This window comes from Salarias fasciatus, chromosome 11 (genome assembly GCF_902148845.1).
Source record: "Salarias fasciatus chromosome 11, fSalaFa1.1, whole genome shotgun sequence".
NCBI classification, from domain to species: Eukaryota; Metazoa; Chordata; class Actinopteri; order Blenniiformes; family Blenniidae; genus Salarias; species Salarias fasciatus.
The window spans coordinates 14,098,678-14,126,653 of record NC_043755.1 but is presented as its reverse complement, the minus strand read 5'-3'; the positions used below and the strand labels follow the sequence as shown (position 1 = coordinate 14,126,653).

General features: G+C 47.5%; 1 protein-coding gene across 4 annotated transcripts; it reads left to right on the top strand.

The window, feature by feature from the left end:
* Positions 1-1,391: 1,391 nt before the first annotated feature.
* Positions 1,392-27,654, top strand: phactr4b (phosphatase and actin regulator 4b). Of its 4 annotated transcripts, none has more exons than XM_030102739.1 (16): positions 1,392-1,423; positions 10,036-10,108; positions 11,109-11,153; positions 16,796-16,966; positions 17,244-17,324; positions 18,133-18,642; positions 20,004-20,321; positions 21,792-21,923; positions 22,997-23,519; positions 23,706-24,010; positions 24,102-24,300; positions 24,492-24,547; positions 24,977-25,038; positions 25,132-25,269; positions 25,460-25,536; positions 26,131-27,654. In XM_030102739.1, the coding sequence occupies exons 3-16, from the start codon at positions 11,141-11,143 to the stop codon at positions 26,144-26,146; spliced, it is 2,601 nt and encodes an 866-aa protein (XP_029958599.1). In that variant the 5' UTR covers positions 1,392-1,423; positions 10,036-10,108; positions 11,109-11,140; the 3' UTR covers positions 26,147-27,654. The 4 variants fall into 4 exon arrangements, with proteins under 4 accessions (XP_029958599.1, XP_029958598.1, XP_029958597.1 ...); XM_030102738.1 differs by lacking the exon at positions 1,392-1,423 and adding an exon at positions 6,122-6,202; XM_030102740.1 differs by lacking the exons at positions 1,392-1,423; positions 10,036-10,108; positions 11,109-11,153 and adding an exon at positions 15,475-15,610 and having other exon boundaries at positions 22,997-23,160; positions 23,236-23,519.
* Positions 27,655-27,976: the final 322 nt, after the last annotated feature.

The window sequence follows — 27,976 nt, the reverse complement described above, 5'->3', positions numbered from 1 at the left end:
ATGAAAAATATTAACAAACCTCACCTCTTTAGAATAATTTTGTATTTTTTCATTCAACTCTGAAATTGGAGGAACAGCCTTAGGTGAGAAAGAACCATAAATAGTTTATATGTACAACCCAGCAGAATGCTGTAATAGAGAGAAGGACAGAAGCAGGATGGTTTACCGTGGAACAGTTTACATCATCAGCTGGGATTATTTCCAGTACAAAGATCTGCCAATAGAAGCAAAATTCCTGTCAAAGATTGGTTGAATTGTATTCTGTGAAAATATATTCAAATAGATAATATAAAAGTAGATTTTGTAAGAAAAGATATCCAAGTCAGCTTTGGACTTTGTGTGACAAACATGTAACAAAACAGACTGATGAGAAGAAAATCTCCACAAATGACCAAATCATCAAATGTTTGGATGCAGGAGGAGAAGAAAATTCTTTTTTTTTTTTTTTTTTCTAATTCTTGCAACTGAAGGAAAAGTCCCATGATAATAATTCTGGTTCTGGTAGTGTTTGTTATTTTGCAGGTTTAAAATAGACAAAGGAATAACTAGTTGAGTCCAGTAATCGTTACAGCTGACCCCTCCAAAGATTCAATTGCAAATTAGCAACAAGTTGCAGCAAACATTTCAGTGGTAAAAGTGTTTTAAAAGTGTCATGTTAAAAGTTTACAGCTTTGAGTTGTAAAATCCACAGATGAAATACATTCATAATCTTAAAGCACAATGTCTGGACTATAGCACGCTTAATTCTCTAAACCTCGGTGTTTTGCACACAGAGTGTGAATTTGCAGTGACTGATGAAAACCTCTTGGAGTTCATTTGGAGAAGAAAGGTGCATTTTAATGATATCCGCAAAACAAATGAGTTTTAAAGTGGGGGGGTAAATGTGGTGATCGGGTTGGTGTGAAGGCACGCTGTGTTTTCGTGTGGGGAGCCATCTTTTTCTGTTTATTTTCGGGATGGGGGGGTCATGCGGAGAAGCGCACTAAACCCCCTGAACTCTGCATTCTTCAGTAACGCAGCGAGTCGCTGGACAATATAACGGTATGTGCCCCCCCCCCCCCCCCCCCCTCCACCCCCTCCTCCCGGGGCCGCCGCGGTGCATGATGGGTCCTGAAGTCTTCACTACACAAAGGAGACGCGTGTTTGCGAGGCTGGCCGGGGAGCTGCGGCTCCCTCCGGGAACTACCGGGACCGGCATGCTCCGCTCGGGACGGTTTCCGGTTGGTGCGTAAAAATGTTTGGACCGGGCGCTGCTGGAAGAGGGGGGAAAGTGTGAGGTGAAGAAATGACCGCGAGGCTATTTTTACATCGGCAGGAGCTGATTTAAAGCGAGGAGGAGGAGGAGGAGGAGGAGGAGGAGGAAGGGTGTGAACCGGGAGGGATGCACGAGCGCTGCTGACCGCAGAGGACCGGAGGAGCCGCGGTGAGTTCGGGGGGATTTCTGCGCAGACAATAACGCGCAAGTTGCGCTCAAACTTGGCGGATGATAAAACAAGCCCGCTATTCCGAGCCCGGGAGTGCGTGAGCTGCCCCGCACGGTCCCGGTGCTTCGCGGATCGATGAGCGTTGGCTGCGTTTTCTGCTGAGCCCGCTGCTGCCGATGCCGGGTTTCCACTGATGCGCCGCTCCGCGCACAACAAAGGATGCGGCGTGACCGACAGGATGTGGATGGTGTGTGTGTGTCGATGATTGCGGCGGTCTCGTGACTGTAGGATGCAGCGGGAGGTTTTGGCGTTTTCTTCTTTTAACACCCCTGCAGATTATTTTCCAGTGAAACGCTGCAGACGCCCTGCGCGCGTCCTGGATGTGAGGATGCTGCGTTCACGGGTTGCATCTGTTTCACCGCATAGATCCATCCAGAGCGCTTCAGCTGCCCTGTTGAGATTATTGTCACACTTAGAGAAACAAAGACATTAAAACAAATGGTTGAATACAGTTTTATTTAGTATAAGAAGCTTGCACTGCGAGTCAGAGATATTTCTCAGTGATTCAGAAAACCAGAACAGTGAACGCATCATTGTTCCGTGTGTATGTACACATAAAGTCCTGTTGAATGTTACACACACACAAACTGCTATTAAATCCGTGTTTAATGCCTTTTTTCATAAATCACTCTTTCATATACCAATTAATATATTCTGAAGTTTTTGTTCTTTTAAAGTACAGTAGAGAATGTGTTAATATTATTTTCCAGAAACTGCATAATAGGAGGAAGGTGTTCTGGCGTTGGATGTGTCAAAGATTGATTTTATTGCATTGTTTTTTTATGCATTGCCACATATTTCCTTTCTTCTTCTTTGTGTCCAAAATGCCCTCCTCTCGTTTCACTTCATTTTCATGTTTTCATAGTAATTTTTCTCTTAAGAAGGTGGGGCAGGTCATTTTTCTGATGTATTCAGATCAGGCAATGCAGTGTTGTTTTCTCTTGTGGTCTTTAAAGAAATAAGTAGAGGGTAAAACTCTTACTTCTCAGAAGCACATTTCTTTTCATGACTGAACTCGTAATTGTGATACAAACAAAACAGAGTCATAACATAACGAACAACAGTTTCAGGTTATATAAAGCCAAACCACAATTCAAACTGAAACCCTCCAGCGAGCTTTACTGGTTACAGTTGAATGTAAAAAAAAACATCAGGAGGTCCCATATTCAACCCAACATTGCTGGCTGGCATGGTCAGAGCATGCAGTCGGACTCTGATTTAGGCTGAACCATCAGCGCATCATTCAAATACTTACTGTCTTCTCTGTTTACTCGTGAACCAGAAAATGCCTCATTTTTGTCTCAGAAATGTTTCAATTGGAGACTGCAGCATTTTGACACGGAAATGCTGAAAACACTGCTGTTTGCCTGTCAGGCCACTCGTCGTTGATGTGCTTTTGCACTACAACCATGCGTGTTTGCATCAAACAGTAAGATGTGAACTCTCAGCCTGTCTTTCCTCAGTGGCCCGTTCAGTACCTGGTGGCTGCTGACCCAGATGATGCTGTAGTATTTGTGAACTTTGCTGGTGAAGTACCGTTGAATTCTAAAACGTGAGCTGCAGTCTGAGATCTTGCACAGTCGATCTGCTTGCAGAATATTTCCTCTGACCCTAGTGCCCAAGTGCAGTACTGCAGTTTGCAGAAAAGTTGTGTGTTCCCTGTTTACACAGACACGGTGGAACACTGCACATCGAAGGTGTTTTCAGAAAGTGTTGTTTTTATTAATAAAAACAGCAAATATGCAACGGAACTGTAAGATAGGTAATCCTGACACAATCTCTAGCTAAAATTAAAATGACCAACTTAGTCTGCCTACTTCCATAGCGAGCACATAAGTTTCTGAGTCTTGGATCTTCTGTTTTATTTTTCCTGAAGATGCCAGTGACGCATGTGAATGCTGTACGGGATAACAAAGTTTTGTGGTATCAGGTACGTCGTAGTATTACCTGTTGTATAGTGAATAATGAAACTGTGACGTAACGCTAACCCAAGTTTACCAAATCCAGGCTTTAGTATTAAACGCACTCTGAACAAAAATATGAGGAATCCAGCAATTGTTCACAGATCCTATGTGTTATGCTACAACATGAGGTGAAGGTCATGATGAATACGTCTCTTAGGATCTGATCACCGTATCTCTTTCAAAATGCGACTGTGTTTGTTGTCCATCGCATACGCCTGCCCATGTCCTCACCCCATCGCCACCATGGACCTTGAGTCACCGTTCATCAAACCGTTCATCCACACAACGCCATCCACGCTGTCCGCCATCTGCCCCGTACAGTGAAACCCGGGATTCATCCGTGAAGAGACAACACCTCTCCAGAGTGCCAGACGCCATCGAATGGGAACATTTGCCCACTCGAGTTGGTTAAGATGACGAACTGCAGTCGAGTCGAGAACCCAATGACAAGCGTGCAGATGAGCTTCCCTCAGAGCATTTCTGTCAGTTTGTGAAGAAATTCTTTGGGTGTGTAAATCGATTGTAGCAGCAGCTGTCTGGCTGGCTGGTCTCAGATGAATGTGAAGATGCTGGATGTGGAGGTCCTGTAGTGTCCTGTTTGTGGGGCCAGTTGATGTACTGCCAAATTCTCTGAAACGCATTTAGAGATGGCTTATGGTAGAAGAGCGAACATTCAGTTCACCAGTATCTTTTTATGTGTTTTTATGGTTTTTGCAGCCTCAATTGATCCTTGAGTGGAAGTTGAAGCGTCCACCTTCATTTTGTTATCTGTCCACCTGCTGCTCCTGTGTTTTTATGAGTGTGGTAGCCAACACTAGTTAGCACCTATCTCCACTGATCCACCTGACTGCTGCAGACACAACGTGGGCCAGTTAGCTTTATATCTGGTCTGCATATTTCTTTTTCTGTTCATGCCTGAACCACTACCATCCATCTTAGATCCTGCAGGAACTTTCATCAAGACAACTCCTCCAGAGCAAAAGGCAGGGCTGCCGATGGCCGTGCATTATCCCATCTGGCTACTGTCAAGCGACGTCTTCAGTCTGCTCATCATCTGAGGTCTTATGAGGGTTCTCTCATCCAGGATCTCCTCTCTGACTGTAAGCTTGATCTTCTCTGCAGACTTCTCCTACCTGAATGGCTCCACTCCTCCTGGCTTTGTTTACATCCCCATTGCTCTGGTCCTGGAGGAGGTCTCATTGTTAATTTACCATGAGAAATGGAAAGTTCTGCCTTTGTCCGTCCCAGAGTTTAGCTCATTTGAATGCGCTGTGTCTAAGCTGCCTGGACCCACTCCCTGGACCCATTGTTGCCACTCTATGCCGACCCCCTAAGCCCCTCACTGACTTTTTAACTGACTTTACCACTCTTTTCACTCAACTTTCCACTCTATCGTCTAGCATAATGCTGCTGGGAGACTTCAACGTACACACTGACAACAGTGTTGTGCCCCTCAACAGAGACCTTTTATCGTGCATCGGCAGTTTTGGACTCCATCAATACATTGACTTCCTGACACAAACCAAAGGACAAGCTCTGGATTTAGTCCGTTTCTCTGGCCTCAGTGCCTCCAACGGCCTCCAGGGCTCTGTCCTGGGCCCCCTCCTTTTCATCACCTACCTCCTCCCCCCAAGCCACAGCTTCTGTAAGTTCAAAATTCTTTCCCCTGCTTTGCCGAAGACTGGCTCTATCTCTCCTTCAAGCCCAGTTCCCCTGTCCTATCCCCTTCCCTCACCTCCTGTCTGTTTGAAATAAAGTCATGGTTCACCTCTAACTTTCTAAAATTAAACGGCAATAAAACTGAAATCCTTCTCATTGGCACCGAATCCGCCTCATCTAAACTTGACAGCTTCTCACTTTCCACTGACAGCCCCTCGGTTTCCCCTCAGGTTAAGGTTCTGGGTGTCATCCTCCACGGTACGCTATCGTTTCAAACTCACACAAATAACGTCACCAAGTCTGCAACTCTCTTCCCTGCTCCCTCTACCCCCCCCCCCCCCCCCCCCCCCATACACCCACCAATCTCATCCATGCCTTCCTGTTTGAGCCTCCATGACTTTTTTGTATGTTTTTGTTGTTTCATCCTTTTTTATCATACCTATTTTATTCCTCGTAGAATGATTATAGGTGTCCTGAAAGGTGCCTTTAAATAAAATTTATTGTCATTATCTCAGTAACGGAGAAATGCTCACTAACGTAGATGTATTTATGTATTGATATTTTTATTCAGTTAAATGAATGAACCTGCTAGTCAACAGAGAGGGCAAAATCATTACACCCCATCATTTTTGCCGAGCACGTACATATCTGTGCGTGCTCATAGAAGTGGCATACGTGACACATATGTATGCAGATCTGGACGCATGCAGCTCTGCAGACATGCGCGAGTCATTTTTGCTCCCAGAATAACTGCGTAAATGTCACTTCATATGGTAAATGTGTTACATCCCCCATGTGTTGATTGCATTTTCTCCCCTAACATACCATATGTATACTGTGACTTTAAAGCTGGGAACAGGAGATTGTAGTAGTCGCTGCAGCTGGTTTGACTCCGGTCCCTCATTCACTCAGCAGCATCTCGAGTCTGCAGGCGAGAGAGAGTGAGAGAGAGAGAGAGAGAGAGAGAGAGAGGGAGGAGGAAGGCTGGTCGGTGCTGAATCCTCCTCGCACACGGCTCCGTTTTCCTCCTGCTGCCGGCAGCAGCAGCGTTGTCATTTGATGATTCGTGTGCGATAGTCCGGGTCCTCCTCACAGGTAATTTATGCTTTTTTTTTTTTTTTTGCCTCTGGACAGAAAATGGTTAAACGATAGACAGCCTATCTCTACCATGCAATTAGAAACCCGCGCTCCCATTTAGATCTAATTAGGACAGGGATTGTTAGGGCAAAGATGGAAGATGCGATGGACTGGGTTTCTCATTTGCTTCAGTGGAAACCGCATTTGCACGGCTCTGATCAATTCAGAAATCTTTTTGTGGCAGAGCCTGTTGAGGGTTTTCTGTTTCCAAGGACGGAGTCGGAAATTTCTATAAGGAACGCAGTAAGTTATTCAGATTACAAGTGTCAATCCCGGCGCAGGCTTTCACACGTTCTTTCAGAAAACCTGCTGCTGGAAAGCACGAGAAGTGAGTGACTACGTTCAGAATCCTGATATCCGCGCTGTGTGTGTGTGTGTGTGTGTGTTTGTGTGTGTGTGTATTTGTTGCAGTGTGTGTAGGTACATTCGATTCAGGAGCTTCCTCTTCTTCTTCTCCACTCTTCTCTTCTCTGCTGTGAAGTAACGTGCAGTTCCTCCGATTGTATCTGGTCGGTAATAGTTCTCGAGGTCAATTTGCTCCTCTGATGGAGAAAAATGCAGCCTCATGGCTCGAGCTGTTCCTCTTTCCACTTCCTATTGGAAGTTCCCCTCTTTAATGGACCATTAGGAGGCAGCCACAGCGGTTTCGGCTGTCATCCGAGGCTGATTGATTCGGTTACTCCGCAGATGAGACCCAACTGTGGACGGAATTCCTCCGTAGCTCTCTGCTGGATGTATTGGGTCCAGCCACCCTCCCTCCTGAGACACCGCCTCGAGCGGAGGCGTCCTGCTCCTCTGCAGCCCGCTGGCAGTGCTGTTTGTGGGGACAGTGCTGTGCGGAGATAAGCGCCGCTCGGGTTCGTCCTGCGGCGCAGCCCGGACGCAGGTGGAGGGACGCTGAGGAAAGAAAAGTTTCAGAGGAGGCGAGGAGCGGTTTTGGGCGTCTTGTAAGAAGTGGGCCACCGGTCCCTGCGGTGAGCGGCGCTTTTCTGGGGCAGGCTCGGCAATGACGCCCACCCAGCCGGGATTGGGAACAGACTCCCTCGTCCGGGCAAAGAAGGACTGAGTGACTGTGGAGACCAGTAAGTATACTTTACTTCAGAGTAATTCTCCACATTCTTTACTTGCTTTTAAGAAAATCACTTGAAAAGTGGACCAGAAATGTAAGTGTGGCGGTAACAGTTCTCTTCATCTGACTTGGCGGTTTTTTTCGTGCCCCAAAAGCCGGAGCCCCGGAGTGAGAGGCGAACTGCTATTTAAGGATGGCACTGCCCAGCCAGCTGCCGCCGTTTCCGCTCCCGTCGTAATTGAATCAGCGCGGGCAGAGTGCGCCAGCGAGGGTGTGTGCGCGCCCCGCAAGAAGATTACACGGTCGGGAACTTCTAGGCGGCCCGTGAAACGATTGCTTTCACATACCTGAAAGACGGCGGCTATTCTTGGTTCGTGTTTTTTGTGGCACGGTGGCTCGGGCGCCGAATCCAAGCTGGCATCGTCTTCTACGGAGCAGCCGATGTCCCGGTGTGGGATGTGGGGGCGTTAATGTGAAGTTTTTAAAGCAAAGTTTCTCCCTCCTCGTGCTATAGAGCTGTGGTCAGCAGTGATTGATGAGGTGCTGTTGTAAGTTTACCTCATGCATTAACTCCTCTATCTGAATAATGAGGCTCTAATTGGGCGCCGCCGCCTCTAATTGGCCGCCTGCATCTTGTCTTCTTCGATCTGGCGGCTGTCAGCGAGGTGCTGACGGACAGAGGTCCGGCTCTGTTTGGACAGACTCATCGCCTCCATATTGATCTCTTGTGAACGATGGAGGGCAGGTGGAGGGTTAACAACGCCAAACAGGAACTAGGCCGTCCTGTGAGCGAGATAGAAACAGCAAGTGAAACAAATGTTTTATGTCTGGATGTATCTGTGTTCTTATTTTCTCCCTCCCCTTGTTTTATATGCATCGGCTCTGCCGTGCAGCCACGCATGGACGAGTTATGCACATATATCATATCGGGCCATGCCTCAGCTGCCAGGAAAGCGTCTGCATTTGTAGGTCTACCCCCTCACTGCCTCCTCGCTCTCAAACTTGAGAGATATTTTTCCCTCTCCATGGAACATTCTCCGCTCCGCTCGATTATTTTCAGACTTCCAGCCAGGGCTGTGGCACAGGGCGGGAGTGTAAGAAATGTCATCTCTGACCATGAATGCATCTGCCTGGTCTCAGCGGTGTCGACGCTGCGCTGCACGATGATCAACGCGATGCCGTACTTCAGAGCCAGTCTCATGAGTTTTTAGGGAAGATTATCAACCACTTCAATGCAGAGCGTCACTTCTGGGCCTTCTGCTTTCGAGAGGGAAGTTCACCTTTGAACCTGTCTGTGAAATCAGGTTGGAAGAGGAATAGAGACCAATGTAGCCGTATGAGTGAAAACAGATTTGTGGTTAAATTTGCGGTTTATGATCCACAATCTCGAGATTGTTGTACAGTATGCTTCGTTGGTCACTGATTACATTCATAATCATTTTAATTGCAATTTAAAAATAATTGCATTTTAAAAGTGCAATCTTACAACCAAAGCAGAATATTTTTCTGTTTTTGTCGTCATTCATTTATAAGATTCAGACTCAAGGCAGCATGGCTGAAGCTGGGTCAGGAAACCTTGCAGGACGACTTGTCAGTAACATTAAAAGAGAAGCTGAAGGAAGTTCGTGGTTTGGTTTAAGGTTCGGGGTTTTGAGGTCAAAACTCCAGCCGGTCATTTTTTTCCTCACACTTCTGCTTTTGTGGTTTCTTGCGCAGTGCAAATGTTTCAGCGCTCTAAAACGATGTGGATCCCAGAGTATTGAGGCAGAAACATTTGAGACTTCACGGTGTGAAGATGTCCTAGTTATATTACTTTGAAATAAAAACAGATACAACTTTTGTTACATCAACTTCTGTCATGTTAGATTTCAGGCAAAGTTCTATAAACCTGCACAAAGTTTGTATTTTTTACTCCCTCCAAACAGGAGAAACTTTGGCTTTTTGTCTGTCAAGCGTTGCCCATGACAGCCTCAGTCTCTCTCAGGTGACGATGCCGCTCTTCTTCTCATTACGTATTTTCCAGCCTCTTTAGACTCTACTTTATTGAGCAGCTTCAGAAACTGCAAAATCTTCCCGTCCATTTCGACCTGACAGTCGAGTCATCAATAAGACACATCTTAGAAATGATTTTGATTTCATATTCAGATAAATTCCACAAATTTTGCTCGCTCTGTTTCCAAAATAATCAAGTTATATTTTTTTATTTGTTTCAGTTGAGCATAAGTGACCCACTTCAGGTAAATGAAAGGGTGAAATCAGTTGTGAAGTGAGGCGTTTGGCCTGGATAGGTGTTTTATTGCATAACAGGCGTGTGTGGAGTGTTCACACGTGAGTCCAGCGTCGTCCACCTGGACCCGGGAGTCAGGAGAGCGTTCTGACGGGATCCACACCCTGCAGCGATCCGTTTAGTGGACCGGAGCTGAGCTGTGGAGCCTCAAGTTTAACCAAATGTGTGTTGAGATGCTTTTTTACACTCTGGAGTCTCTGAGGATCTGTGCTGGTTTTCTGTCGCCCTTTTTGTCCTGATACACACTCAGTCGGATGCTTGAACGCTTTTGCCCTGTCATGTTGGATATTTCAGTGCAGTAACAGATGTCAGTTTCTCATGATCCAGGAAGACCCATCCATTTTTATTTTTTTTTTTTTTCGGTTCCCCTTCGTTTTGCAAATGTTTTCCAGTTCTGACTAACCATGTTGTCACCTGTGTGTTCTTCTTTGTCAGAGGGGGTTTGAAGATGGGTGGAGCCGTCGTCTGCTGAGGACCTCGACCAACGACACCCATGACTTACTCCACTGTACGTCCACCAGGCTTTATTTACTCTGATTCACCAGGAATGAATGAAGGATTCACACCAAATTGCAAAGCCTGAAATTTGACTTTTGTTGTGTATAGTATAATTTAATTTGTTTTTTTCAAATTTAGTCTTTTCTTTAAAAAATTCAGTTAATTTTAGAATTCTTTTTGCTTGTCTGGTTGATTTTGTTGCATTTTTTCCAAGTTTTATATAACCTTAGTTATCAAAGCTGTGATATGAATGAAAGTATTACGCTGAACATTTGTTTTTGCTCCTATTTTTCATGAGTTTAACTCACAGATCTTAGACTTTTTTTTTTTTCCTGAAACACCTTTGGAGACAGCTAACGGTAAAGAAATGAACATTCGATTCACGGGCAACAGCTCTGGTGGACATTTCTGCAGTCAGCATGCCAGCTACACGCTCCCTCAGAAACTCACTGACACCGATTTGGACAAATTTCTCAACAGTGTTTGAGAGAAATTGGCATAGAAAAACTCTTCGATGTTTGACTTCAGCTCTTGAAAAATAGGAGCAAGAAACATAACTGTTGCATTTATATTTTTTTACTTTATATTTTAGCAAATCAGCTGTAATATAAAGGATTGGGCGTGTGCGTTGGGAAGCATAATATTTATAATTAGCATGGCTGACTGTCTGACGTTTTGTTTTAAATTATATTTCAGTCAGGGAATGAATTCTTAAAGATTTGTTCTATTCTTGAAAAAAAAAATAGAAAAAATATGGGATAAAAATTCAAATTTGAGTAAATATTATCTTCCAGTTATTTTCCAAGACCATTAGTTTGGTGATTCAGAAGCTTCTGGTACGTTCACTGTAACGGTCATTTATGGCCGATGGGGAAGTAAACCTTGCTGATGAAGTTTACAGTGTTGGAAAAAAAAATCAGACGTAACAAAGCTGAAGTTAAATAGAATAGTCGCTGCAGCTCGCCTGGTTCATCTAAACTGCTGCTGACGCTCCGGCTGCTGTTTTTCAGGAACCGCTGATTGGTGTGCCTCAAACTCTGTAATGGAAAATCGTGGTGAGTACTGAGTTACTTTTTGTGGTCTGTTAAGTGCAGTGTTAATGCTGCGGCCAGAGCTGTACATCCACTGTGTTTATGGGGTCTGTCGAGCCTCCGCACACTTTACGAGCCACTCAGGACTGCAGCCATACGTCTTCTCAACATCCACCAAGGCGGGCTTGTTTTCGGGGTTTTTGATTGAGTGAGTTTGTCTTTGGAAACACGATTTTCGGCGTTTTGAAACTTCGTTGCTTTGTTCTGACCGTGTTCGGGCTTTTGTTCTCCTGTAAGTCCAGCAGCTGTGCAGGAAAAGGAAGTAGCAGCTGTTTGTTGGTGGCTGTGAGGTTTTGATCCGCCGTCACCTGTTGGCCTTCATTAACGCAGTTCCTGTTTGTAGAATCACCTGTTACAGTCCGCACCCTGCAACTTGTTCCTTTCACCGAGTGACCGGAAACACGTCCAATAGTTTGTTGCTTTTAAGGACTGGATTGACATTTGAGGAAATTTAGAACAACTTATTAACTGTATTTATTTTCTTTCCATTATTTGTTTTGGGCGGTTTCTTTTTTTTGGACCTCTGTGCTCCTGTGTGTGTGTGTGTATGACGGCATTTCAGAGCCGTGAGTGACAGAGCTTTATCACACCTTTGTTTATGGGTCAGTCCCCTCCTCTCTCGACATGCCGTGTGTGTGCGTGTGTGTGTGTGTGTGTGTGTGTGTGTGTGTGTGTGTGTGTGTGTGTGTGTGCGTACCTGACTCGGACGGTGTGCCTGGCCCAGTCTGTTATCCAGGTCAGGCCAACAGGTTCTAGGCTCATGCGGATTGGCTCGGCTCTCTCTGGAAGCCGGCCCGGTGTGGAGGCTGTATGTGGGGCACACAGAAAGAGAGAGAGAGAGAGAGAGAGAGAGAGAGAGAGAGAGAGCGAAAGAGAAAAGGAACCATGCTGAACACACTCGTTCGCCATCTTTAGAAACAACCGGAGATGCAGCCAGAACGCTCAGAAAACTCTGATCTGCCCGGGCGTAATGACACAGCTCGGTGCTCTGGATTCCTCCGAGGAGAAGTCAGCACTGGTTTTTGAAAACACTCAAACCTGAAAGGGAATCAAAGCAGTGATTCGGGGGGGTCTGATCCACACTGCACTCCTTTCTCCCCGAGCCTCTCTGTGTTCGGGACTCAGGCCTCCGACAGGACGGCTCTCCTTGGCAAACATGTTTCAAAGTCACATCAATTCCTCCAAGTCTGTTAAAGTTGTGATGAGAGATGTGTGTAAAAGTAGTGTCTGGAGGCATTAAGGGAGGTGAGCAGCATCATAAACGCCCACTCCGAGTTTAGCTACATAAACTAATATTAGCACAGATAGCAGATGCAGACACGGCAGCGTCTTCTGTTCCCCTCATCCTCTTGTTGACTGCATTAACACACTGCCTTTAATTAATTCAGGGTTCCTGTTTAGAGTGGAAGCAGCAGCTCGGGCTCCGTTCCTCCGCTTTTGTCTTTGTTACTCACTGTATTGAGATTTCGTTGGTTTTCAGTGCGATGCAGACTGGGTTAATAAGCAGTGTGGCGTTACTGTATCGTGTGTGTTGGGCGGGGGGTGGGGTGGGGGGGGATAATTGTTCTGAGCGGTCTGAGCTTCTGTGGCTTCAGAGCTGCTTTCTTCTGGACTGGTTAAATCGCTTCATTTGATGGTTCGGTCTCAATTATGCAAATCTTCAGACCCACAACGGCACTTTGCATGTTTGACATTGTTCATCCGGTACTGGATGCAATCATCGCGCCGTGGCACAGACCGCGGAGCGCACATCAAATTGAAAACACAGCCCGTCTTTTCTCCCAGGAATGGTCGGCATCTTTCACTGAATGCTGACCTGCGCTTTGCGCCAAGGAGGGAGGGTCAGTGGGTGGGGGGGGGGGGGAGAGGGGGGTCCGAAGGAGGGAAGGTCTTAAGAAGATTGCAAGAGGAGGGGAGGGACTGACGAGAGGAGGAGGAGGAGGAGATGAGAGAAAACACAGAGGAGAAGAAAAGATCTGAGGGCTCTGTGGCGTTTTGTTGGAGAGGAGGGGAAGCAGGTGTGGCTGCTGGTCCGTCCGGGGCTCGGGGCTCGCTTCTGGGGGCAGGACAGGTAGAGGCCCCTCAGGGGCTGGATCATGGGACAGAGCCTCGGTGTGGAGACCCCAGCTCAGGACCCACAGCTACACAACAGCGGCGGCGGCGGTGAGTTTGTGGACTCACTTGTGCAGTCTGTGTGTTTCCTGCTGCCGCCGACATGGACAGCAGCAGATAATCCTCCGGTTTGATCGTTTTCTGTGGAATTAAGGCAGAGAAGAGCGACGAGGGTGTCAAATTGTGTAATCAACTTCAGTCCTCTCTCTCCCTCTCTCTCTCTCTCTCTCTCTCTCTCTCTCTCTCTCTCTCTTTCTCTCTCTCTCTCTCTCGCTCTCAGTGAGGAATGTTAAATCACTCAGATCACGTGGATGAGTCTCTACTATGTTTTTACTCACTCGTGCTCAGTGGGTCTCATACGTTGGACAACACAAACTGTTTTCAAGCAAAATTACTCAGTATTTTGTCTTTCATGCTTCAGTGAATCTACTGCTCTGACTTTAACAGTGTTAGAAAAAGGAAACATTTATTTGTCTCGCTGTTATTTTGCTTGTTGTTTGTTTAAAGAAAAGAAAATATGCACAAGAAACTTGAGTATCATTAAACAGAACTGTGTGAGAAGCAGGACCAGTCAAGGTGGCATAATATATAATAGTGGGTGAAAAACTTCTTGACCAGAGCAAAACAGTTCTGATGGGAAACCCTTCATAATACAGCATCACGCATCAGATTCTGAATACTTGACTTTAATTTAATTTAATTGAAAATTCGCCACTGAATTTGTTTTAAACTAGTGTTTGTCTCTTCTCAGTGACTCTGATGCCCTCTCATTCACAGTTCTATTGATTTCAGGGTTTTTTTTTTCTTCTTCTCTGTCGATACAGAAACATTTTATTTGTTACATTATCCTTGAACTTCAGGTGGATCGTTTAAACGTACAGTATTTCTTCTTCATTTATGTTGGATCAATGTAAATCACATCACACTTTGACATGCCCCCTGCAGCTCTCCTGAAATGCCCCTTGGGACACTAATAACCCCCTTTTTTTCTGAAACAATGCTGCGATAGAGTAATCTCCTTTAACCGCAGGTTCACCTTATCGGGCCTGAAGTGACTCATTGAATCATGAGGATGGAAGGAAATCTGGTTTCTCAGGGAGATGTTCAGGAGGTGTGGCCTCGGTGTAAACTGTTGGAGGAACACACACACACACACACACACACACACACACACACACACACACATTCACTTCCTGGCTATGCCCGGTCTTGGCAGGGCTCCTGATAGCGGAGTGTGAGTCGAGTCCTCTGGTTTTGGCCTCGTTATGAATTGAAGTGTTTCCATGTCGTCATCCGTGAGCGTTGGCCGGTGTCACCCTGCGTACCTCGAAGCGTCGCGTTTCCACGAGCTGCTCGGCGGAGCCGTGCTGCCGAGCGTGAGAGGAAGAGGCTGTCTTTGTTCTCTCTGGGAGGAAACGGCACTCCACCCTGATTCTGTGACTGTTTCCAGCCCCCCCACTGCCGCCACCACGTAATGTCTCTACTTTTTCTCTCTCACTCTATTTTTTTTTTTTTTTTGTTACCCTTTCCTCCCATTCCCAAGTATCCCACAGTCACTCACAGCTGTAGTGTCACCACACACCAGACGTCTTCTCACTACAGCTGAAACAATGACGTGCTGGAGAGTTTTCTTTGTATCTGTGAAGAACGATTTTGAATGGACCCCGAAAGTGATAATTTTTTTTTTCCTTTTTTTTTTTTTAACTGATGGAGAACTTTCATAAGAGCTCAGAATTTTAATGTATAGGCTGACTCAGGATACGGCCTGTCATCTTTTTTTTTTTTTGGAATGGAAACCTGCTGCCTGGGCTGAGTCCTGGGCTGCGAGCGTCATCTCCGCGGCGCTCTGGAGGCTGCAGGCCTGGCACCGCCAGCTCTTATCCCGCTTCGCTGGCTTCAGCTGAGCCACCGGAGCTCAGGCTTCTCTGACAGAACTCTGTGCTGTGGGTGCAAACCCCAGTTTTGGATCACAGAGGGGGAAAAAAAAAAGCCTTAAGCAATGCTTAATCTGAATGTTATGGCAGCTGGTCTGAATCCTCAGATTTCTACCTCTCCAAGATAAGCTGGATTTCCATGGTGCGGAGATGTCCTTTGAACCCGGCCCCCCTCTACTCTAGTCTGGACCCCATCTCTTCAATTTCTCTTTCGGCTCATTTTTTTTTTCCTTCCCCGATCGGTGGAGTATTCTTCCGGAATATACGCAGGATTTTCTGAGGGTGGGGGGTTCCTGAGTGCTCCCTGCTTCCTCATGGCATGCTGTTTCAGGTCCCGCCGCTATGGAAGCTGGACACTCAGCATGTCTCATCCAGGTATATTTTTGTGTTTGTTTTTCAAATAACTTGTCGACACTGTGACTAGAGGATGGATAAATCAGATTTTTACCTCGGTAAACGTTTTTTTCTTCCCTGCCCGCCAGGCTCCTGAGCTCTGCGTAAGCGTTCAGTTCAGATTTTACCCAGCCAGCACTGTGGAGTTGAACCGTCTGTCCTTCAGCTGCGGTAGACGGGTTTGAATCCTGCGTCAGCAGCCGTGCACAACGCTAAAACGTCCTTTAGCAGGACGCTGAAACGCTGCCAGCTCTGGGCAGAGCCGGTCCAAAGCCAGCTAACCCTTCATCAAATTAAGAATCACTTTCTATCCGGCAATAACAGTGCTGTTGTTTTTGTGTTCCTCCGTTATTTATTGGCCTCCCCAGTCAGCCCCTTCGGTGCTGCGCGAGAGCATATTGTTGTGGGAATGAGGCTGCGAGGCATCGCTGTCGCCAAGACATCCTGTGTGTGTGTGTGTGTGTGTGTGTGTGTGTGTGTGCATGGGCCTGGATGCTTTAAAGCCGGCGCTGCTCTCTCTCCACTGGTAAATATTATGTCTGCTGAATGCAGCAGCTGCAGCGAACGTCTGAAACGCCGTCAAAGCTCGGCGCTCCGTCAGACGGCCCGTCAGTCACTCAGCCCGGGGTATTTAACCATTACTGCAGCAGAGAGGCCGGAAAATCGAAAAATCGGCATTCACGTCTCCGCTGCGAGCTCCACGTACGTACCGCATCATGACCGGCGGTCTTGTTTCCCTCCGCCTGCGGTTGCAGCCGTGCGCGCCCCTCTTTTCTACCGAAGGGCTGATAAGGCACCGGCCTCCCATCCAGCGAAGGAATGCGAGCACTTGACAGTGAGAGATCCTGGCCGTGCGCCAGCGTCAGGCCTCTCCTGTTAGCCGTGGATGTGTGGAGGAGTCCGTGAGCTCTCAGCATCGCCATGCCAAAGCACACTCCGTCCCCGAGAACTAACAGCTAAAGATAATAACAGCCGTAATGAGGCTGGCCCTCCATACAAAGGGAGCAGATGAGCTCGGTTAAAATAGAAATGCTCCGCCGTCGGTAGAAATGTGCCTTTCGAGAGATCTTTTATTCTTTCATCTCTGTGTGGCGGTGGATTGCTTTGGACGTCAAAATCACTCGTCGGCGCTCAATAAAACAGTGGAATTTGTGTTTTCTGTTGCAGATGATGAAGCTGAGCAGCACCACAGCACAATGGTGGGAGAGGGGGGCGGCGTGGGGAGCACCACTCCCCCTCCCAAGCGCAAAGGCAAGCTCTCCACCCTGGGCAAAATCTTCAAACCGTGGAAGTGGCGGAAGAAGAAAAGCAGCGAGAAGTTCAAGGAAACTTCTGAAGGTTGGTGCTGTAAACGGGCTCTGTTTGTGGCGAAGCCCGCCCCTCCGCTCTCGCAGGCCGTATCGGTTACATCCAACTTTCATCCAAATTCCTCGGCCTGTTTGTTCCTGCCAAATGTTACAGGCCACCGCGGCTCTCCTGATATTTTCACTGCACATAAAATAATAAGCCGCAGTCCAAGTGATCACCTCCGAACTCCAACCTTTTATATCCTGGAGCACAAAGTATTTTTATTCACAGACAAACGCGGTGTGTAAACGCTGTTTGTCGCCGGCAGAGCTGGAGAGGAAGATGTCGACGAGGCGCACTCGACAGGAGCTCATAGAACAAGGAGTGCTGAAAGAAGTCCCGGACAATGGTAAGAGCGCTCCCCGTGACTCATCTGATCTCTTTACACACTGGTGTCTGTTCCTGACAGCAGCAGGGCCCGAGGCCATCCCTCCCACATCCTCAGTACAGTTAAGTCATCGGTACACGGTGGTGGGAACACGCTCACCGCATCCGGCAGGTGTCTGAGATGTATTTAAAACAAAAAACAAAAAAAACCAAAAAGGCGAATTTACTCTCACCTCTTAGTTTTTCAAAGTAATACGATATCTGTTTAAAATTACATGCTGTTCTCCAGAGCTGAGCGAAAGTGGAACGAATTGTGCCCTGCAGCAGAATAGCTCTGAGAGGGGTTTGTGCAAGTGTTGTGCCGTCCCCGCTGTAGCAGAAGCCCATTTATAAAACCTACAGCTGCTCCTTCATCTCACCAACAAACACTGACTCTGTCTGCACAGCCTGCTTAGAGGCACCTTCCTTGTTTTTCTGTCAAGCGCTGTTGCGTCTTTTGACCATGCAGACAACTCCGGCTTCATTTTGGAAATCTTTGAGAACAAGACAAAAACTGTGTTTTAAAGCAGTATAGAAGAAAACCAGCAGTATTCAGTTGTCCTCACTAAATTGATACTTTTTGCGTTTTGCTGTCTTGTCTTGTCTTTTTGTTGTGTTAATCTTGCGTGCTGGGTTTGTTTGTGAATCAGACATGCTCGTTGGTGTGTGACTGCATGTGTATTTGAACCCAGACCAGGAATCAGCAGGAAACACACCTCAAGAGAAGCAAATGACTCAAATGATTTAGAATTATCGTTCCATTTTTTTTTTTTTTGTGTCGACCCATTCAGATGCCGATCTACAGAGTGCGAAGCCGTCCTACGTGAAGAATGGCCACACTCTGCCGGTCGGGGTGGGAGGGGGAGGGGGGCTCATCAGCAGTGGCAGGAGCCCATGCAACCAGGGCAAACTGCCCCTCGACTCAGACTTCAGGATGACCCCTGCGTGGCTCGCGCAGCCCGACGACCACCGGGGGCGTTCTCCCCTGGACGGAGACCGCCGCGGCGTTCTGACCCCCAGAGGCATGGGGCCGCACGACGACGGCCGGAGGAGCGGGGGGATGGCGGCGCGCCCGCACGGCGACGGCGAGTGGAAGCCCAACGCGGCCTGGCAGGGCCAGATCCACGGCCAGATGGAGGAGGGCCGGCGCGGGGGCCGGCTCCACCCCGAGGACGGGCAGAAGCGGCCGGGGCTGCAGAAGGCCCCGTCGGAGGACGGCAGGAGGAGCCGGCCGGCGGAAGCCGACTGGAAGCCCACCCTCCCCCGGCACGCGTCTGCCGAGGAGGGCAGGGCCCGCAGAGGTGAGTCTCGGCCAGCATCTCTCCTCCCCGACAGCACCTGGGATTTTTCCACTACCTGGAAAAAGCAGCACTCAGAAAGTCCCCGTTGAGTTTTTACCGCATTAAGATAAAGCCGCACAGTTCAGGACTCGACCTCCTTCATCTGAAGACAGCCGGTGACTTCGGTCTATGTATGTTTTATCTTTCCTCTCGCCGTCACTCCTGCCGCTCATGTGCCGTCCTCCCCGATATAGACGGGCTCCTGTCGGCTCCCGGGGGGCCTGTTCCAGCTCCGCTTCCTATTCAGGAACATGAGGGAATAGCTCGTCCTCTCTCCTCCTCTCCTACTTACCCAGGCTCCCTCACTTCGCCCGTTATTGCCCTTTCACGCTCACTCCGTCAGCTCGGCGATAATTGGTGATGAGCCATCGCTAATTGATTTCTCTTGAAAATATTAATTTGAGAAATAGGGATGAATTGGGCTGTTTTTAGATCTGTCGTCCCGGTGTCACTGATCTGACGCTAAATTATATCTTTTGTCCTTAATTTTTTTTTTTTTTTTTTTAATCTCTGTACAAACTGACATGGTCTCATGGTTTAATACATACAGATACAGAGTTACTGTAACAAAAGCAGATATTTTCTACCTCTTTCCTCCATGTGTCCCTCCTCTTTTCTCTCTCACCTTGCGTTTTCCTTTTTTCTGTCTTTCCTTGATGCCACCTTCTCTCCCTCTCCCACTCTCTTTCTATCTTTAACACATCTCCTGCTTTCTGTCCTCTTTCTCTCTCTCTTTCTCTCTCTCTCTCTCTCTCTCTGTCTCTCTCTCTCTCTCTGCTCTTCATCCTCGCCGATCGCCTCTTTATTATTTCCTCCTTGGCTGCGTGACGTCACAGTGATAAAAGGATAATCTGTAAATAAATAACCCTGAACTTTAGCGCTGCGGCTCGGAGGAAAGGCGTAGGAGCGGCGGCGGCGGCGTGGGGGCCGCTCTGCGTGGGGCGGGCTGAGGGAGGTCGGGTTTTTTTGGTGGTAATTGCAGCCGCCCACTCTGTTTATCTTCACAGCTGATCCCCAGATAATGCCATTCTCAAACAAGTGCTACCACAGAGAGCGCTCGGAGTGGTGAAGCAGCAGAAAAAAAGGGAAAAAAAAAAAGCTCTTTGCTCAGTCTTAGAGCTGAAACATTTATAGCCGTGCAGAGAGGCATTTTATGAGGTCTTGCTAATTCAATAATAGAAAATGTATTTCACAGGTTTTATGAGGACAGAGAATTTACATTTTATTTCTCCTTCGGTCGTGAATGGACCGCTGGAGGGATTTACTGAAGACGAATCAGCTTTAAATATGTAATGTGTCTCTGGTTCCTCGTTTTTCTTCAGAGTCCGACAGTCACTTCGTCCCAGACCCAGAGGCTCTCCGAGACACCCTGCGGGAACCTTTGCCCCCCAAACAGTCGGTCATGCCTCCCAAGTGGCTGATGAGCTCCGCCCCCGAGCCCGGCGCCGAGGCCTCCCCCCGGACCCCCTCCAACCACCTGGCGGCGCACTACTCCTCCCCCTCGGCCGCGGCGTCCAAACCCGTCCGGTCTGTGTCTTCTGCCGGGACCAACACCCAGCAGTCCTCCGCCTCGCAGCCCGCCAAGCAGCCGCCGATGCCTCCGCCCAAGCCGGTGAACAGGGCCAACGCCGCCATGCTGGGTGAGTCCGGCCTCGTGGTGGCTTTATACCCTCACAGATGATAAGAGGAGGGGGAGGGGGGCAGAACGGCTGCGTCCCACGCTGTGGACAGAAACAGTCACATCCGTACATTACAATCACTCAAATGTCAACTCACTTAGCGTGGAGTCAAAGCCACCAGCGTTTACAGGACGGACGCGTTTTGAGTCAGTGAGCAACTGACTGATGATGGAGGGGATGGATTGAATACAACCACACACACACACACACACACACACACACACACACACACACACACACACACACACACACACACACACACACACACACACACACACACACACACGGACGTCCTAGTAATGATGTTATCAGAACAGCTTGAGCTGCTTTTCCCCAGCTAATTACTTATTACGCCTGAGCTGTTCTCGCTGCTAGTTTTCCAGTATTTTACACTCTGAAGATAACGGGGACTCTTGTGGCCGTGAGCCGCCGCTTCCACAGATGCAGTCTTGCGGTTGTTGTTTGTTGTCTGCCGTGCCGTCTCATCTGAGATCTTGCCTTAATTCCCACTTGGTCGACGCTGTCGACTTTGATTCGGTTTTATTTTAGCAGCACATCAGAAAATCCTTGTGCCTTTCCACATGTGGGCATCGCGTTCATCCGTACGTCAGTTATGATGCGCGCGGTGTTCGGCTGCAGATGTGAAATGGGGAAAGGGGAGATCTGTCGTTTCTCATCTGAATATGTTGGATATTTCAGAGAATAAAGTGAACAAGTCGACAAAATATTAAGAATTTATTATAAATTGTTATATGGGTATAGCGCAGCCAGGTCAAGGGTCGCTGCCCAGCTGAACACGAGGTGCTGACATCCCCAGTGAGCGTTCAGTCTGCCGTGAGGTGTGTGCGAAAGTGGAGACAGAAGACGGGGAGGAGTAGTTCCTCTGGGTTTAGAGGAAAGGAGATCGTTGGCTGGAGTTCGATTTCAATCCTTTTTCAGTAACTGCATTACGGCTCAGTACAGTTAATTGAAGTTGAAACACAACATCTGGCTGTCTTGATTCCCTGCACACACACATCTCCAGAGCGATGGAGAGGCTCGCAGCTTCTTCAGACGTCACAATATAGAGACGGTGCCAAGAGACACTCAAACTGTTTGCAGTTTGATTCTCAAAATCTTTTATGCATATTAATAAAATGGGCTAGAGAAACTCTAGAGGTGCTGGTAAGTGTTTTGTCTTCACCTGACTCAAGGACAAGTTAAGGCCTTCATATTATGTATTGGAAATATATTTTCTTTAACAGAATGCAACGGAAGTGAAAATGCATTCAGTTAAAGTTGTTTTTTTTTTTTAATGACTTTTCATTCTGGGCCAAAACATTGTGGTGTCCTAGAGCAGTTTGATAATGATGTAATCAACGTGTGCAGTAGGACCATGCCGCTGCGTTCATTCAGCTCTCCACCTGAAGGCTTCCGTCTCCTCCCTGTTAGTCTCCGCCCTGCAGGGGGGAGAAAATGCTCAGCTTCCTCTCTACTGGTCCTGCTGGAAGCGCGAGTGCGACTATGATGTCTACCTGTCCCTGCCTGTGTACCTGTGCCGGCGGGCCGGGGGCCTGCGCTCAGGTAAAAGGATGGTCTCTGGTAACTCTCTGACCAGGGGGTCAAACGTGCCCCCCCCTTTTTTTTTTTTCTTGCCTTCGCTCTTCATCATGTCACGTCCTTTCCAACACGTTTTCCTTCCCTGTGCGTTCTTTCAACTTGTCGACTGGCCTTGATTGCTTTTCTTCGGATGTCGCGTTAAGGAGCCGCATGCGTATAATGAAGTGATAATGAGTCTGTGTGTGTGTGTGTGTACGTGTGAGACACGGCGTCTGAGTGAGTGGCGTACGGTATTGATGAAAGCCGCAGTCTCTCATTTGGCATGTGAATGAGAGAGCGCCGTGAGTGGGTTCCAGCTGCGGCCTGCAACGCATCGAGCGAAATTTATGGCTTTAATCCACTCGGCTTCTGCTCAGCTGGGATGGATGGGTGGATGTGAATGGATGAATGAATGCCTCGCGGAACCGAGGCGATGGGCTTCTAATGTAAGGGCTTGACTTAATGTTGTAGAGAGGGAAATTTAATCCATAACAATAGAGTCTACTGCATGTCGACAGTCTGTCCCCGCTCGACTCTGACTCTGCCACTGAAGCACTGCTCTGCTTCCAAAGCTTCTCTAACGCTGCTCTGCAGAACTCCAAGGACCAAACAATTGATATACAAATGTGCATGCAGAAAAAAAAAAAAAAACCAAGGTCTGGACTTTGTTTAGAAGCTTTCTGCGCAATACCATGATATAACCTAGCGTCTGCTGTGGAGAGCATGTAGGCTGAATGCATCTCTTTTGCCCCCGAGGCTGGAGCTGCACGCTGGTCTCTCAGGGCACCGTGAGCGTTTATGGCGCAGTCGTATGATCCAGCTCACGGTGTGTGAACACTGATGCTCAGTCAGACATGTAATCCCAGTATTTGTTGACGTGTGTTCTGCCATGCAGAGTGTCTTAATACATGTGTGACTGAGGCATGTGCGCTCACGCCACAGCGGCAAAAGAGGCTGCAGTAAGACTCACTCGCTGACATCTCACGCTTATTTAAGCTGTATCTATGAGGCCGGCGCCTTTCCTGATGCAATTAGATGACCGTTCATTCCCTCTGCAGGTGACTTCACGCAAGCCGCGGGCGGCACCGGCCTCCTGCCGGCCAAGCCGTCTCCCCCGATGCCCCCGAAGAGGACCACCCCCGTCACCAAGCGCAACACAGAGGACTCGAGCCACCCCGTCACCCCCTCCCCGCTGTCACTGGAGGACCACAGCAGCCTACCTGTGAGCTTCCAGTTGCCTCCCCCGCCGCCCTCCCCGCCGCTGCCCACTCACATCCCGCCCTCTCCCCCCCGCCAGCACATACACAGCCACCACCTCCACCACCAGCACTCCTACCCGCACCCGCTGCCCCAACCCATCCCGATGCTGTTCGACCCCCCGAGCCCGAGCAGCGAGTCCCCCCAGCGCCCGGCCCCGGTGCCGCTGCACATCATGATCCAGAGAGCGCTGTCCAGCCCGGGCCCGGCCCAGCCGCACCCGGACGGGCTGCAGCGCGCGCACACGCTGCTGTTCGAGACCCCTCCGGAATACCAGAGCGATCGCGGCCGCCCCCTGCCGGTCAGCATCCAGCCGCTCAAACTGTGAGTTTCCACATTGTGTCCGTGCGTAACGGGGATATTCGTCGTGACGCTACGCGAGTCGCTGTCAGCTAAAGCGAGGTTTTAAACAGTTGTTGTGTTGAATCATCTAAATTAAAAAAAAAAAAAAAAAGTTTATCTAGATCCTTAATGATTTTTTTTTAATATATTCACTTCCCCTTCTGGTAGATCTGAAGATGACTACTCAGAGGAGGAGGAAGAAGAGGAGGAAGAGGATGATGATGAGGAGGAGGAGGCGTACGACGGGGAGATCCCCCAGCCGGAGCTGGAGCCACGGACTCGCCGGTGCCTGGTGGGTGACGCTGGTGTCTGTGTCATCCCAGGGGGGAATAGCAGCGAAGAGGAGGAGGAAGATGAGGAAGAGGATGACGACAGACAGCATGGCATGCGTGGGGAGGACAGTGACTCAGATGGTCCTGTACTTCACAAAGAGGAAGACTCGGATGAGGACGAGGAGGACGAGCCCCCGCTGAGTAAGCGCAGCCGTTTTCTCCCCCTTAAAGGAGGTTTGGTGATTCTGCTTTCGGGACTTTTGCGTGACTTCGCTGCGTCTCTCCCTCACAGGCGCCCTGGCCAGCAGGGTCAAGAGGAAGGACACGTTGGCCCTGAAGCTGAGCGGCCGGCCCTCGGCCCCGGACCGGGACCGGTTCAGCCAGGAGAGGAGCAGCAGAGACGACCTCCCTCCGGGACAGACGGGGCTCACCTGGCAGAGCCGGGAGCAGTGGGAGGCCATTCGCACCCAGATCGGTACGGCGCTCACAAGGTAAAGGCAGCGTTTCTCCTACCTCCTCCCTTCTGTTTCGTTTAGCTGCGAACGTGCATGTCCTCAAGAAATTAGGAGATCGTTTCTCAGATCTTTGTCCTACTTATCATCTGAATGACAAAGTAAAGGAATGGTGTAAAAATAGTGCTCCTTTTTTCTGATTTATTTATTTAATTTATTCTCCGCATCAGGCGACTGAGCCAGAGACCCACCGCTGAGGAACTTGAGCAAAGAAACATCCTGCAGCGTGAGTGTTAACTCTTTCCTTTTGATTATTTCTTCTCATCTAGATCTACAGAACAAAAGTCTTACTGTTGAAACAAGAAATGTCAGTTTGAGAGAGTGACTGCTTGACCTGCTTGGACATTTTATTTTGGAGGATTTACACAGACCCTCCTCGCTCCTTCCCCCTCCTTCCATCATTGAATTTGCGAAGCGGCGCTTTAATTTTCTGCCCACGTCTTTGCATTTGCAACATTTTCAGCTTCCACGCGCTCGCTCCAAAAAAAAAAAAAACCTTATTTGAAAAGATTCTTTCAAACACGGATTACTGTTTGGTAATCTAATTTTAGAAACAGCTGAACTGAAACCTTTCCTCGCACATCAAACCAGGCTTTAAATGCCTGAATCTAAATTTGTCTCCGCTGTTCGTTTCCCGTCTTTGTTCTCTCCTCAGCCAAAAATCAGGCTGACAGACAAGCTGAGGTCAGAGAGATCAAGAGGCGACTGACCAGAAAGGTGAAGCAGCGAATCCGCTACAAACATCCACTTGCGTCGTGTCGCGTGTTTAACGCGTCTGAAACTGATTTTAAAATTCTGTGTTTGTTGTAGTTGAGTCAAAGGCCCACCGTTGCAGAGCTACAGGCGAGAAAGATCTTGAGGTTCCACGAGTACGTGGAGGTGACGGACGCCCAGGACTACGACAGGAGGGCAGATAAACCCTGGACCAAGCTGACTCCAGCTGATAAGGTATTCATTCCGGATCAACATGAAAACATTAGAATACAGACAACTGAGAATATTTGGTTTGGTTAGACAGCAGAGGAGGGCATGATAAACTTCATCAGTGCACCCACCCAACACATTTCAGTCAACAGTCATATATTTCCAGCATGTGTTGTCATTTTAATAAGCTGCTTTTTTTTTTTTTTTAATTCAGGCAGCCATCCGGAAGGAGCTCAACGATTATAAGAGCACTGAAATGGAGGTTCACGAAGAGAGCAGAATTTACACAAGGTATATTTTTATCAGATGAGTCAAGACATTATTATCCTTCATGTTGCACTCTTTGTTGTTTCAGTCACACTCAGTCGCTATGGCAACAGAGTGCAGCAGATGCATTTAGGAGCTGTTGTGGAGCAGAGCTATAAGGAATTCGCTCGGGGTCTGTGTGTGTGTGTGTGTGTGTGTGTGTGTGTGTGTGTGTGTGTGTGTGTGTGTGTGTGTGTGTGTGTGTGTGTGTGTGTGTGTGTGTCTCGCAGGTCTATCGCAGGGCAAACAGTCACCAATTAAAAAAAAATGTTTTTGAGAGACTTCATAAGTCAGGAAGCAAATTCTTTTTTCTTTTTCTCAGCCTAAACATATCAAAGTAAAGGTTATAAGATACATAACTTTTGCTCTCATCTGCTCATTAATAAAACTGTAGTGATGATGGATGCATCACTTTAAATCCCCCCTTTATAGACACAGACATATAGAATGAGATCTTTATATCAGTGGATGTTGCTGAAAACTGTGTCCCATAAATAGCATCTTGTTGGGATTTGATTTAATTAAAGGCTTAAGGATTACGTCTGTTCACGCCTCATGAGATCTCTCTTGTTTGTTTAGGTTTCATCGGCCGTAGTGTGGCCACTCGTGGATAATGAAGCACTTAAGATGTTAGTGGCCAGAAGCTGCTCCCCGCGCGGACGGATCGCCCTTTTTAGATTTCCAGAATGTACTGTATAGCCGATCAGGGAACGGCCTGGAATTCGCTCAAAGCAGGACTGCTTCTCGCTTGCCCTCCATCGCCCTCTCAACCGCATTGCTTTCGCTGAACCGGAGTGGTGGTGGGCGGAGACCAGATGCAGTATTTCTCCCGGACGTCAGGGGGGACCACGTGCCAATGAAGTGTGAAGGTGGCAGAGGACCTGCGGGGCGCGCTCTCGCCCTGCTGCCGTGTGGGACCCCTCAGGGACTCGGATCGAGTGACAAACTTTCAAGCGGCCTCATCTGTGTTGCCTTTTTTTTTTCTTCTTTAACTGTACATAGGAAAGCTAACTCATCTTGTTAATGTAATAACATACAATAATATCAATAATAATATGATGATCTGTAATACTTCACACAGTAATAATAGATTATAGGAACAAAACGCTGCATCCAGTGAGCTTTGGAGGGTGAAGACTGGGACTTTGTGCTTTAGGACTGGACATCTCTGGGATATTGTGTGTTTTATATTAAGTGTGTACAGACTGCTATTGTGATACTTTAGAAAGAAACTGGGAAAGATCTAATTACTAAATATTCTGTAATGCACAAGCTATTTTATATTGTAATTTGGATCACATGAAGTAGTGGCGGTTTTTATTTGAGCCTGTTGTTTTTATTTGGCTTGCCTGTGTTTGTGGTCGTGATGTGAGGTGGCCATAAGCGTCAAGCTAGTTATAGGAAAAGGTGCCAGTCAGGAGGCTGTTGGTGTTTTTCCCTTGTGCCAACATACCCAATGCCTAAATGACGATAGGATTTGTTTTTTCTTCTTCTTCTTTTTTCATATCACTGATTTCTGCAATCCACCGCATGAGCCAACACAGAGTCCACGACCTCTGGATCTGGATAATCCCTCTTCATTTATACTTTTTTTAATGGGTTTTTGTACTTCCCTTTAAAGATCGAACATGCAATGCATTCTGTAGCCATTCGGATTAAGGTCGTGCTGATTAACGTCTTAAATGTAAGTTGCTGTGAGTGTAGATCAGGGATTCACCAAAACGAGTCAGAAAATGTATAAACGGTCAACAGGGAGTTAATTTGAAACCATGGAAGAGTTTAATCTTGTATTCTCATCAGGCCAGTAGCGTACAGGGTTCTCTATACTGTGTACAGGTTGATATGGATTTAAATGATGCTTCTGTATATCTTGTCTTCCTTTCATTTGAAAGAAATTTTAAATATAAAAGTATTATAGGTTGCTATTTTTTTAAGCACAAATTAGTTTATGATTAAATGCTAAACAATGGGAATATGTAAAGTGTAACTTTTATGTAAAACTAAGTTTGTTTTTAATTGAATGTGGAAATGTTTGAGCTGACTGATTTTCTTTTTAATTGTAAATAGTCACATCTGGATCTAATTAAAAACCTTTTAATTGCTGAATCTTCTATGGAATGACTCTAATTCCAGGGACATATATACATGCTGATGTGTGAATTGAGGGTTTAAGGCATGATGGAAAATTTGGGTTACAGCAACACCTGGTGGCTGCTTGTTTGAGGGGTTTAAATATTTTGGTCACAGTTGAGCTGTCAGAATTTTATTATTCAAAGTTTACAGAAAGTCAATTTTTTCTAAGGGTGAAGCTGAACGTCATAAGGGATTTAGTTTAATAGACTGTGGGTTTGGAGTGCAATAAACTATAACCTGGTGAGTAAATCTGAAGTTACTCCATCACACAAAGCACTTGTATTGAAACTAT

What these genes read in the sequence shown, in the direction of transcription:
- phactr4b (XM_030102737.1), top strand. Translation starts at nt 15,550, where the DNA reads ATGGCATGCTGTTTCAGGTCCCGCCGCTATGGAAGCTGGACACTCAGC. An exon ending in GCAAAGAAACATCCTGCAGC is followed by an intron (nt 24,548 to 24,976) that starts GTGAGTGTTAAC and finishes TTCTCTCCTCAG; the next exon opens with CCAAAAATCAGGCTGACAGA. An exon ending in AGCTGACTCCAGCTGATAAG is followed by an intron (nt 25,270 to 25,459) that starts GTATTCATTCCG and finishes TTTTTAATTCAG; the next exon opens with GCAGCCATCCGGAAGGAGCT.